This window comes from Anastrepha obliqua, unplaced genomic scaffold (assembly GCF_027943255.1).
Source record: "Anastrepha obliqua isolate idAnaObli1 unplaced genomic scaffold, idAnaObli1_1.0 ptg000009l, whole genome shotgun sequence".
Taxonomy (NCBI): Eukaryota; Metazoa; Arthropoda; class Insecta; order Diptera; family Tephritidae; genus Anastrepha; species Anastrepha obliqua.
The window spans coordinates 3,957,058-3,969,379 of record NW_026562178.1 but is presented as its reverse complement, the minus strand read 5'-3'; the positions used below and the strand labels follow the sequence as shown (position 1 = coordinate 3,969,379).

Below are 12,322 nucleotides of genomic sequence, written 5' to 3'. Positions count from 1 at the left end.
TAATATGGGACTAGTGCCCTTTTTTATGCGATTTTATTACATTATTTCAGATTTATGCGGTTTTAGCATTTGAAACGTATCTATAGTTTTACTATAGAACTAGTAGCTTTTTTTATGCTGTTTTTTTTTTTTATGCTGTTTCTTGCGGAACGTATCTACCGCATAAAAACAGAACCTACTGTATAATATATAGCAATTTTCTAACAAACAACTCTGTTGCCATTACAGTGCGACTATATAATATATTTAAAAATATATTTCTCCCGCTCTAACACACTAAAATAGAGTGATTGATTTTACCTGCACCTGTTCACTTATGAATCTATTTTAATACATTGTAGTTACAATCCGTCTCCACATATGCTATCCATTGGTATATGTTTCAACTTTTTTGTCTGACTATAAATACAGGGTGGGCCATATAGCGTTTGCTTTTTGAACCACCTATTTTTTTGAGAATGGTAACACAAATGACATGTCAAATGTGTTCATAATTTACTTAAAGGTTTGACTTTACGAAATGGGACGCTATACGCTTGAACAAAATTGGGAAATATTGAAAACCTATTTCAAAATGGTGAGTCTTCTTCTTCTTTTCTGATTTTCACATCGGTGGCTACATGAATAAGCAAAATTGTCGGATTTGGGGCTCAAAAAATCCACACGTTACTCTAGAGAAGCAAATGCATACACAACGAGTTTGGTGCGGTTTTTGGTCTGGCGGCATCATCGGGCCATTTTTTTCGAAAATGAGCGAGGAGCCGCGGTTACAGTAAATGGCGAGCATTACCGTGACATGCTCAACGAGTTTTTGTTTCCAAAAATTGAAGAGGATGAGATGGACGACATTTGGTTTCAACAGGACGGTGCAACTTGTCACACTGCCAAAGTTACACTCGAACTTTTGGCTACCGTTTTTGAAAACCGAATAATCAGCCGAAATTCCGATATCAACTGGCCTCCTCTGAGCTGTGATTTAACCCTCTAGTGCATAGAAAAGATTTTTTATAATAAAATTATGTTTTGTACTAATTAGAGGCCATAAAACATAAATATAATATTATTTTTATTTGTACGACCCGAATTCGCTCTGTGGCCCTGGAAATTAGCACCCCGCCTCTGGACGGTCTTATGCAGGTAGCTTAAAAAAAATTACTAAAAATACAATACCACTTAAACAAGTAAACAGAAAACGTTTATTTATAAAAATTAAAGTAACATATAAAATAGTATACAAATTGTTAAGTTTGGTTCAAAGTCCAAGAAGAACGAATATATGTACATATACATTTACTTAGAAATAACTTCCCACCATATCTTCAAAAATGTCCTTTATTCAGCATGAAATTCCTTAAAACATGATTTTTTGACAGACATGCAAAGTGGTATGTTGCATTTTTCGCAATAAACTTGAGTCTCCGATTTACATGGCTTGTTACGACATTGAAGTTTACTACTTTTATCGCAGAAATTTGGCCAATGATTGAGACAATCATACCTTATATTGGGTGGTGGTAGGTACAGTAACATGCTTCCATTTGGTACTTCTTCGGCTTGTTTTTCTGCAGTAGTGGGGCGACGAAATTTTTTCGTTTCCGATATGAGCAGGAGAGTTTCAGCGATTTCTTCCCAAAATCGTGGAAGCTCGACACGCTGACATTTTTCACGATTGATACGATGGTATAAAACGAAAGCATTCACTATTGCCAAGTCGATAACATGGTGAAATATACGAGATGGCCATTTACGAGTTTTCTTGCGAATTTTGTAGTGACCAATTAGACTGTCCATCAAGTCCACTCCGCCCATGTGCCGGTTGTATTCTTTGACAATGTTTGGACAGCTCATATATTCATACTGTTTTCTATTGCGGTTATAGCGACGGGACAATGTGTTTCGGTCGCTCGGATTATTCGAGTTAAATGGCTGCACATCTGCATACGTTGACGCTAAACGAACTGGTTTGCTGTCCTTCCAAACAACTGTAGAAATATCTACTCCAAATGCGGTGGCAACGAAATCCTCCAAATAGCCACGAGGAGCTTTTTTCACCACTAGCTGTTCATCGGCAGATAGTTTACAGTTTTTCACACGGTTGGCTCGAAAAGTTCCAAGCGAATAAATTCCGCGGGAAAGAGAAAGATCAGATACAGAAATGTTGTTTGCTGTTTCTTGTAGAAAGGAATCATTTTGATTGGGGACCACAAAATCTGGGTCATTCACGTCGTTGTCACTATCGAAATCATCGCCTTCAATTTCCTCATCACTGTTTTCGCGAAAGTCCATAAAGTCGTTGAACTCCTCATCTGACATCTTCGACAAGTCGTATTTGCGTTTGCGTCCCCACCGCGACATTTTTCTAGTGATAAAAAATATAAATCAGCATAATATGTGAACTTGAAGTTCAAAATAACTGAACATTTTTTTTGAACGCACTGCATACGGCCTCCTGTAGACGGTTGCAGCGTGAAGCACACAGTGGCACAATGTACATAAAAAAAAACTTGGAGAGCACTTTATCTCACTCTACACTTCTCAATCTACTTACCAAATATTTTTTTAACTCAATATTCCAATAGGGCACTTCTTAGGAAGTCTCACAAAAACACCTTCTCAAAAAAATACTTTTTTCGGTTATTTGATCACTTCTTTTAATTCCACTTGCAAAATTTTTGTAATATGAGCACATGCAGCTTTTACGATCAAGGGTAAACTGAAGAATATGAATCGTGTAAGCTGCATGACAAACAAAAAACCACTTTGTGTTTTTAGTTTATTTTTTTTTTGCTTTTAAGTGTTGCCTGCCTGTAGGCGGTTATATGCACTAGAGGGTTAAGACCGTTGGACTATTTTTTGTGGGGAGCCGTTAAGGACAAATGCTATGCAAACCATCCAGAGACAATTGATGCTTTAAAACACGAAATCGAAGTTGCCATTCATGAAATTGGAGCCCAAACAATCGAAAAAGTGCTTAAAAATTGGGTTGATCGAATGGCCTACTGTAAAGCCAGTCGTGGCAGTCATTTGAACGATATTATTTTTCATTCATAAATAACAATGTTCAATCTTCAAAAAAAAAAACAAAAGTTTGAAAAAATATTGATTAGTTTTTTTTTATATCCGATTCAAAAAGCAAATTTTACATGGCTCACCCTATACTAAGAAAAGGTACGACAAAATTTTACTCTCCGTATTAATATATAGATAAGCAGAGAAGCATGCGCTCGAAGTACTCTGCCTTAAGTTGAGTGTGTGAACGTGTAAGCGTAAAGTAAAGTGGTTAAGCATTGAAATTAAATAAAGCAAGCACGTTGTTCCGTGTGGTGTTGCTTGTCTCCCATCGGACACGTCCCCAGGTGGCGGACCCGGGAATGCCCTGCAGATATGCCGGGAAGGTGAGAAATAAAATACCACCCACGAACCAAAACAAGCACATGTCTGCTTAGAGGTGCAAATAGACATCCTATCACCCAGCTACGATAGGCGGGCTATCAACTTGCGTACTTGAAACTCCTTTTGCTTTCAATGGTTGCGATGTGCACACTGATGGTAAGAACCACTCCTACCAAATGTCAATCTCACCTACATTTGGTTGATCCTGTTCTTGCAAACGAGGTTCTGACGGCCGAGTATTGGGGCTATAGCCATAATAGCACTTGGTATTAGTATTTCGTGTAAAATCCAAGACGCGTCTGTCTTATATTAAGCGGATTCTTGGTCAACGTCTAATCCGTAGTGGGCGGCTGCATAAAATATGGAAAACAGTAAACCCTTCAGAAGGCAACGGGAAACCACTGAAGTACCTTTCCACGAAAAACATACTGATTTATTTGTAAAAAGCAACAATGAATGTATGTAAAACCTGAAGAAGGGCCCTCAGTCTCCAGCAAATCGAAGAATCCGGAGATAAAACCAACGCGAAACTACATATTGTGACCTGGAACGCTCGCCGCCTATTTGGAGCTGGAAAACTCAAAAATGCAATTATTGAAATGAAAAATTTAAATATATAACGTTTTCCAATAACAGGTGTTATTGGTGAACGGATTGCGCTATCGAGAGATGATTAACGATTTTTTATGGCTGGAATTGGATGGTGTTATCTCTCGAAGAGGTTATCACAATTGGCCACCGAGATCTTGTAATTTAACACCTTGTGACTTTTTTTCTTTGGGGCCCCGTGAAAGAGAAGGTCTACGCCAACAGCCCAGGATCGATTCAGGACCTCAAAAATGGAATTCGCGAGGCTATTGAGGACATAGGGCAGCCACTTTGCAATTCGGTTATGGAAAATTTCATGAAAGGGATATTGTCCTGTAAGCGTGGTCGTGGTGGTCATTTGCCTGATGTTGTTTTCGACTATTAACGGCATATCTTCGTCTTTATAATGAAATAAACATTATTATATATCATTTATATTAAAAAATAGAATTTTTCTTTGAATATCAAAATAACACCTCGGTTTGGAAAACCCTATACAAGTAGACATTCTTGGAGTATATGAAGCTTGAAAATTTATTATTCAAGAAATCAGAACAGGAATCACAGAGTAGTATTGCAACAATGTTAGCAAAAAAAAAATTTACCTAAAACCATTAAACATCAATGTTTTACAAATTTATGCACCAACAGCCGATAAATGTGAAGTAGAAATCTTTGTATACAGAAGTAGAAGAATTACTAACTTGCACCAAATGATTATGATTTATTTATTATACAAGGTACAACGCAAACACACAGGTAGAGGGCATTATTAATTATTTCATTTCAGTATTGGAGAAAGGAATGAAAGAGACGGCAGGTCAATCAAGAACATAGGTTTGAAATAACCAAAACCTGGTTTTGTTTACAATTAACACAAGATTGTGAAACTGTGATGAAAACTTAAAAACATCCTTGACGCCGGAAATAAACAATTTTGCTTCATGATATCCTGGTGTCCCATTGGATCATTTAACAAGTTGGCATAGAATTAAAAAAACTAGCCTTTGTATCCCTGCCGAAGATACATTAGTTTAAAATTTTACTGAATAAAAAACAACAACTGGATCACTCCTGAAATTATTGAACTTTTGCTTAAAGGAAATTCATCTGAAAATACGCTATAAAATACGTGAAGCAAAAACTGAATGAGTCACAAATCAGTACGAAGAAACCGGAAAAACTCCAAAAAGTATGTGCAGCAGAGAACGTTAATGTATAGAGAAGTCTCAATGACAGGAGCGTATGGAATTTTCAGGGGTACTCGTTTAGCGAGTTACGTCAGAGGCAGCTCCGACTTCACCAAAAATAAATATTAATTGGCAAAAATAATAAAAGGTCGATTACCCAACTAAAATTGTGCAATCGACACATTCTCAAAACTAACAAAAGCCAATGAACTATTTGTCGTTGACAAATTGTAACTAGAAACCTAAAGTAAGCAATAAAGCCAATCAACTATTTGTCGTTGACAAATTGTAACTAGAGACCTAAAGTAAGCAATAAAGCCAATGAACTATTTGTCGTTGACAAATTGTAACCAGAGACCTAAAGTAAACAATAAAGCCAATGAACCATTTGCCAACGACAAACTGCAAACTTTAAGTAAGCAATAAGCATTTTTAGAAACCAATAATATGTAAAGTAGAATAAGCACTTTTAATTGTCAACAAATATAAATTGCATTTTAAAAAGAATTGCAGTTAGTTAGAATAATAACTTGAAAGAATAAAGAGCTTAAGCTCCAAAAATAATAAATTATTATTTTTTTTATAATAAGATCCTTAAGGATACTTAAGTGGCGCAGTCGACGGTAGGATCTAACCCCGAAGGATTAGATCGAACGCAAATCCTTTAAAAAAAGGACTTTTTAAAGCAAAAAATCTACAATAAAAAGAACATTCTAAAATAAAAGTGAAAATCTAAAATAAAAGTGAAAATCTAAAATAAAAGTGAAAACAAAACCTACAGAAGAAAAATATTATAAAAAAAAAATTTTTTAAACAAATAAAATTTTAATTAAACAACAATGGAAGCAGCAAACTCAACGGAACGAACTACAAGAAATAGTTCAGCTAACGAATCAGCAGCTAATGAGTCACCAATAGCCATATCCGAAGTTTTAAAGGAAGCATCGAGGATAAAGGAGTACACAGGAAACAAAGGATATGCATTATCATCATTCATAAGAGAAGTCGAACTTTTCATTCCAATATTTGAAAACACCAGGCTACAAGAATACGTATTTCAACGGTGTATTGTTAACAAAATTCAATGAGCAGCATTAGACGTCATACGAACACTGGGACCCGATCCATCCTGGCTACAAATCAAAAAGGAGTTAATCGCGAACTTTGGCGTTAGAGAAACTTACTACCAACTATACCATCAAGCCCTTTCAACAAAAAATTACAATGTAAATCAATATTATTTTAATTTAAGTAATATTTTAAGCAAATTAAATGAAAAATATGAGCAAGATGTAGAAAAACCTAGTGAATTTAATCCAAAAATAAATGAGTCTATGATTTTAAAAACTTTTTTAAATAACATTCCACCTTACACGTCGAGTATTATACACAGTAGGGATATTCATAATATTAGATAAGCATACCATACCTTAGAAGAAACAGGAATAATAAGACAGAATACCAGCAATAGACATGGAATACAGGGAATCTAACTATATAAAACAGAACAGACAAGCAAATAACTTCGGACAGTTCAAAAAAACTAATAATTCAACACAGTTCAGACAGATAAATACAAATAACTTAGATCAATTTAGACAGACAAACAGTTCAGGACAATTCCGTCACTCAAACCCATCTAGATTCGAACAACACGGACAGACATCAGGACGGACGCAAAATCCATTCAGAAAAAATTCTTATAATCATGTAGAACCAATGGACGTTGATCATATTAAGTCTCAAAACAAACTTACCGATAATAGAATTAACCGTTCAAAACATTAAAATCAGGTGTTTAATAGATACCGGATCGTCAACCACATTGTTAAACGAAAACCTACTTCCAAAACATAGACGTAAAAGATTAGATAAACCCTTACTCTTCAAAACATTAAACGGACAAATTAAAGTAGAATATGAAATAATTACGGATGTTCCAAAAGAATTTAATGACAACAACTTAATGTGTTGGAAGTTGGCCAATTTCAAAAATAAACCATTCGATGGCCTCATAGGACAAAATATTCTCAAAATACTGAAAGTAAACATTAATATGGGTGAGGAACATATTGAAGTAAACGGAAATATAATAAAATTTTGCAATACTTGTCCGTATGAATATTAAAATATTCATACGTTAGAATGTTCAAGAATTGAAGAAACAATTAATAAACTCTCAAGAGATAGCTTGAACAAAGAAGAAAGTAGGAAACTAGAAAACCTACTCGAAGCAAACAAAGATTTGTTTTTTCAAGAAGGTATGACACTAAGTCATGCTCATGAAGTCCAACACGAAATCATCACAAAAACCAACAATCCTGTATATTCTAAAATATACAGATACCCTCAAGTCCATGAAGAGGAGATCAACAGGCAGATGAAGGAGATGCTTCAACAAAATATTATAAAAGAAAGTAGCTCTCCCTACAACTCACCAATTTGGATAGTTCTAAAAAAAATGGACTATTCAGGAAAAAAAAGTGGCGTATAGTCATAGACTACCGCAAACTTAACGAAATCACAATAGACGACAAGTTCCCAATACCCAATATCGAAGGTATATTGGACAAATTGGGGAAATCACAATACTTTACTACCCTTGATTTGGCGAAAGGCTTCCACCAGATCCAAATAAAAAAGGAGGACAGAAAAAAGACTGCATTTTCCACCCCATTAGGCCACTACGAATTTATTCGTATGCCTTTTGGACTAAAAAACGCACCATCTACATTCCAACGACTAATAAACTCAGTGCTAAGAGGGCTAATAAACCAAATATGCGTAGTTTACTTAGATGATATCCTTATTTTTAGTACAAGCTTGGAAGAGCATGAAACAAACATTCGAAAAGTATTTGAAAGGCTAAGGGAACATAACCTCAAAATCCAGGTAGACAAATGTAAGTTCTTTTCGAAAGAAACAAAATATTTAGGTCATATTCTAACCACAGAAGGCGTCAAACCGAACCCCTCAAAAATAGAAAGTATTCAAACACTAAAGCTTCCTGAGACGCAGAAACAAATTAAATCCTTCTTGGGAGCTACCGGCTATTACCGAAAATTTATAAAGGATTATGCGAAAATAGCACATGGTATGACCAAGTATTTAAAGAAAAACGCTAAAGTGAATAAAAATGATCCTCAGTACATCGACGCATTCCAAAAACTAAAAAGACTATTAGTAAACCCACCAATCCTAAAATACCCAGATTATTCAAAAAATTTTAAATTGGTAACTGATGCCAGCGATTATGCGATAGGTGCAGTACTTATGCAGGGTGAGCATCCTATTAGCTATGCCAGCAGGACCCTCAACGAGCACGAAAGGAAATATGCTGCGGTCGAAAAAGAACTTTTGGCAATTGTTTGGGCCACAAAGTATTATAGGCCATATATTTACGGAAGGCCTTTTGAACTTTTAACTGATCATCAGCCTTTAGTCTGGCTGCATACTAAACATAAAGGAAAAGATATCAACCCCAGACTACAAAGACTACAACTAAACTGATTGACCTTTTTGGTAACAGTATACAGTTTTACAGGTGTAGCTATCATGCAAAAGATATGGCTAACGAAGATGAGACATATAAACAAATCGCTAAATACCATAAACTTGAAACAGGTCACGGTGGTATAACAGGAAACTATGAAGGACTAAAAAAGAAGATTTATTTTAAAAATTTGAAAACCTTGGTTCACAAATATATTAACAATTGTGATACTTGTAATAAATCAAAATACGATCGTAAACCTAATATATAAAACCGAAATTTCATATTACTGAAACTCCATCAGACGTTAATCAAATTATACATCTAGATGTACATATATACAATTAAGAGACACAGTTTTATAACATTCATAGACAAATTTTCCAAACATGCAATTGCAATATATTTAGAAGATAGAAACAGTACAACAATTGTTGAAAAATTAAGAGAATTCTTATCAGTTAGAAGTAAACCTCTCAAAGTAATCACAGATAACGAATTTAATTCTACCAATGTTAAAGATTTTTTTAGACAAGAAGAAATTGAGGTCCATTTTACTAAGCCTAACAATCACACTGGAAACGCGGATATAGAAAGATTACACAGTACAATTTCAGAAAAATATAGGGGATTAGAATCTGACAATTCTTTACTTTCAACACAAGAACGAATTTTTAAATGTGTGGAATGGTATAACAAGTCTATTCACTCTGTAGTTAAAGAAAAACCGATAGATATCGTAGAAGGAAGAGTAGATAAAAGTGTAATAGAACACAGAATAAAGGAGGCAAAACAGCGTATAATTAATAAGAGAAATGAAAACAGGGAAAATTACGAAAGGACAGATGAGGAAGGTTTTGTTAAAAACTACAAAACAATAAGACATAAATACGAGCCTCGTTATCGTAGGTCAAAATTAGCAGGCGTACACCCTACAAATATTAAACGTAGAAATAAATTTTCAGGTCAAATGGACATTAACCGTTATACTAACGATTTTACTACCAATGGCAATGGCATCCTTGACAATCCAACCAATTAGCAATTCTAATGGCTTCGCAGAAATTAAATTAGAAGAAACACAAATAATTTTAAATTATAACAAAATTATTCATATAATTGATATTAAAGAAATAATGGAAATAGTTAATAATTTAGAAACAGAGATAAAACAATTGCACCCTACTAAAAACAAATACTTCTCGAACATGAGCTAGAAAAAATTAAAGCAAGGGCACAAACTTTACATAACAACAGGAATAAAATAGGATTATTTAATGCAATAGGCTCAGGACTAAAATGGATCGCAGGAACAATGAATGATGACGACCGAATAGATATTGAGGAACATCTAAAACTGATAGACGAAAATAATCACAAGACAATAAATAACCTAAATAAACATATATACATAAATGACTATTTTAATCAGACATTAAACAGACTTAAATCAACAATAGACGTAGACAGAAAAACTATTTCAGAGCACTTTAATACGATAAGGAAACACAATGACGAAATACTGAATCAGGTAAATCACTTAGACATTTTGCTCAAATTAAAGATTATATCGGACAATTTAGAACACATTCAAAATAATATAGTTTCCGCAAAAATTAACGTAATGACTAGCAACATTTTAACGAACAAAGAAATTAACGATTTTAAAATAGATTTTTATGAACTTCAGTACATGCAACTAGGAGTCGCAAAGTACAAAGAGGACAAGATAATATTTGTCATAAAATTTCCAAAAGATACATTTACTGTTAAGAGATCCCTCATTACACCAATCCCAGACACAAATTTTACACAGCTAAACTTTAAACCACAAGAAGTTATACACTATAATGGAGAAGTTTATGAATATAAGCAAAACCCTAACATAAAAGAAACAAAAAAATCTAATTTATGCATTTATAAAAATAATTGTAAGAAAATAAGAGAATACAAAAAAGAAATTATTGAAATAGAACCAGGCTTAATCCTTTTAAAAAATTCAAATGGAAGCATCGTTACAAGTAATTGTGACGAAAGAAATCTTTCAGTCAGCAAAAACTATCTATTAACATTTCATGATTGTAAAATAAATATTGATAATGAAACATTTGTTAATTCAGACAAAACGTACAAAGATCATTTTATCATACCATCAAAGAAACAAATGGAATTTGATGCTATAGAACCTACATTCGATGAAATAGTTTTAAGTGAAATTGAAAATGTTAAAGAAATAGAGGAATTAAAATATCATAAAAAATATAGCAATAAGTCAATTCTCACCATATTTATAATTATAACTGTACTACTTTTGTTGTTCACAATGGTCATTGGCTATATGGTAAAAATTCAAAGAAAACTAAAAGAAAAAATTCAGGAGAATTTTATTACAAGGGGGGAAGGAGTTACGTCAGAGGCAGCTCCGACTTCACCAAAAATAAATATTAATTGGCAAAAATAATAAAAGGTCGATTACCCAACTAAAATTGTGCAATCGACACATTCTCAAAACTAACAAAAGCCAATGAACTATTTGTCGTTGACAAATTGTAACTAGAGACCTAAAGTAAGCAATAAAGCCAATGAACTATTTGTCGTTGACAAATTGTAACCAGAGACCTAAAGTAAACAATAAAGCCAATGAACCATTTGCCAACGACAAACTGCAAACTTTAAGTAAGCAATAAGCATTTTTAGAAACCAATAATATGTAAAGTAGAATAAGCACTTTTAATTGTCAACAAATATAAATTGCATTTTAAAAAGAATTGCAGTTAGTTAGAATAATAACTTGAAAGAATAAAGAGCTTAAGCTCCAAAAATAATAAATTATTATTTTTTTTATAATAAGATCCTTAAGGATACTTAAGTCGCGTGGTACACCACAGCCACATTTTTCACCAAAAGTTAACAGTAAGGGGCTGAATTATGTAAATTTAGCAGCAGTCGATAAGAATTTGTTGGTGATTAGAAGCAAAGAATGTTAGGTAGCTTTTTAATATGACCTACATATTTGAATTTTTCCAAATCATCCAAAATTATATACATATGTTATGTCTGTCTGTCTGGTGTCTGTAAAACTTTGTTGAATCCCTTCAACTGAATCAAAATCCTCTATAGAAAACGCTTCATTACCAGACGCACAGGAAGATGGCATATGCATATGTAAATTTGTGAATTTATATACATATGCGCATATGTATATGCTGTGTGTATGTATGCTCACTAGCGACAGCTCAAAATAAAACGGTAAACTTCTGATGAAACCCAGCGCGCATTCATAGGCACAGCATTGTATGTACAGTAACCTTGAAATGATTACAGGCATCTTCCAATGCTCTGATTTCAGGTCAGTTTCTAACTTTGCAGATATATGCATACAGTATGCAAAATTCGTATTAGTACACCCCCTTATAAATAAAAAAACCACGTATATTTTCAAATTAATTTTAAAACAAATGCTTGAAACCGTTTTATTTTATAGATAATTAACTAAAATAAGGCCAAATAACAAAACCACTCACAAAGTGTATTGAATTGCAAAAAAAAATAAGAAAGAAAAAAATTAACACTTTTCACAGAAGGAAAATTCGTATTAGTACACATGTATTTTTAATGATTTAAAGAGTAAATAAAAGATAGTTCAGAAAATTAATAT

The 12,322-nt window shown here is 33.6% G+C and overlaps 1 protein-coding gene across 1 annotated transcript; it reads right to left on the bottom strand.

The window, feature by feature from the left end:
• Positions 1–1,332: 1,332 nt before the first annotated feature.
• On the bottom strand, positions 1,333–2,355 carry LOC129251199 (uncharacterized). Its single transcript, XM_054890560.1, has one exon. The coding sequence runs from the start codon at positions 2,353–2,355 to the stop codon at positions 1,333–1,335; it is 1,023 nt and encodes a 340-aa protein (XP_054746535.1).
• Positions 2,356–12,322: the final 9,967 nt, after the last annotated feature.

What these genes read in the sequence shown, in the direction of transcription:
- LOC129251199 (XM_054890560.1), bottom strand. Translation starts at nt 2,355, where the DNA reads ATGTCGCGGTGGGGACGCAAACGCAAATACGACTTGTCGAAGATGTCA.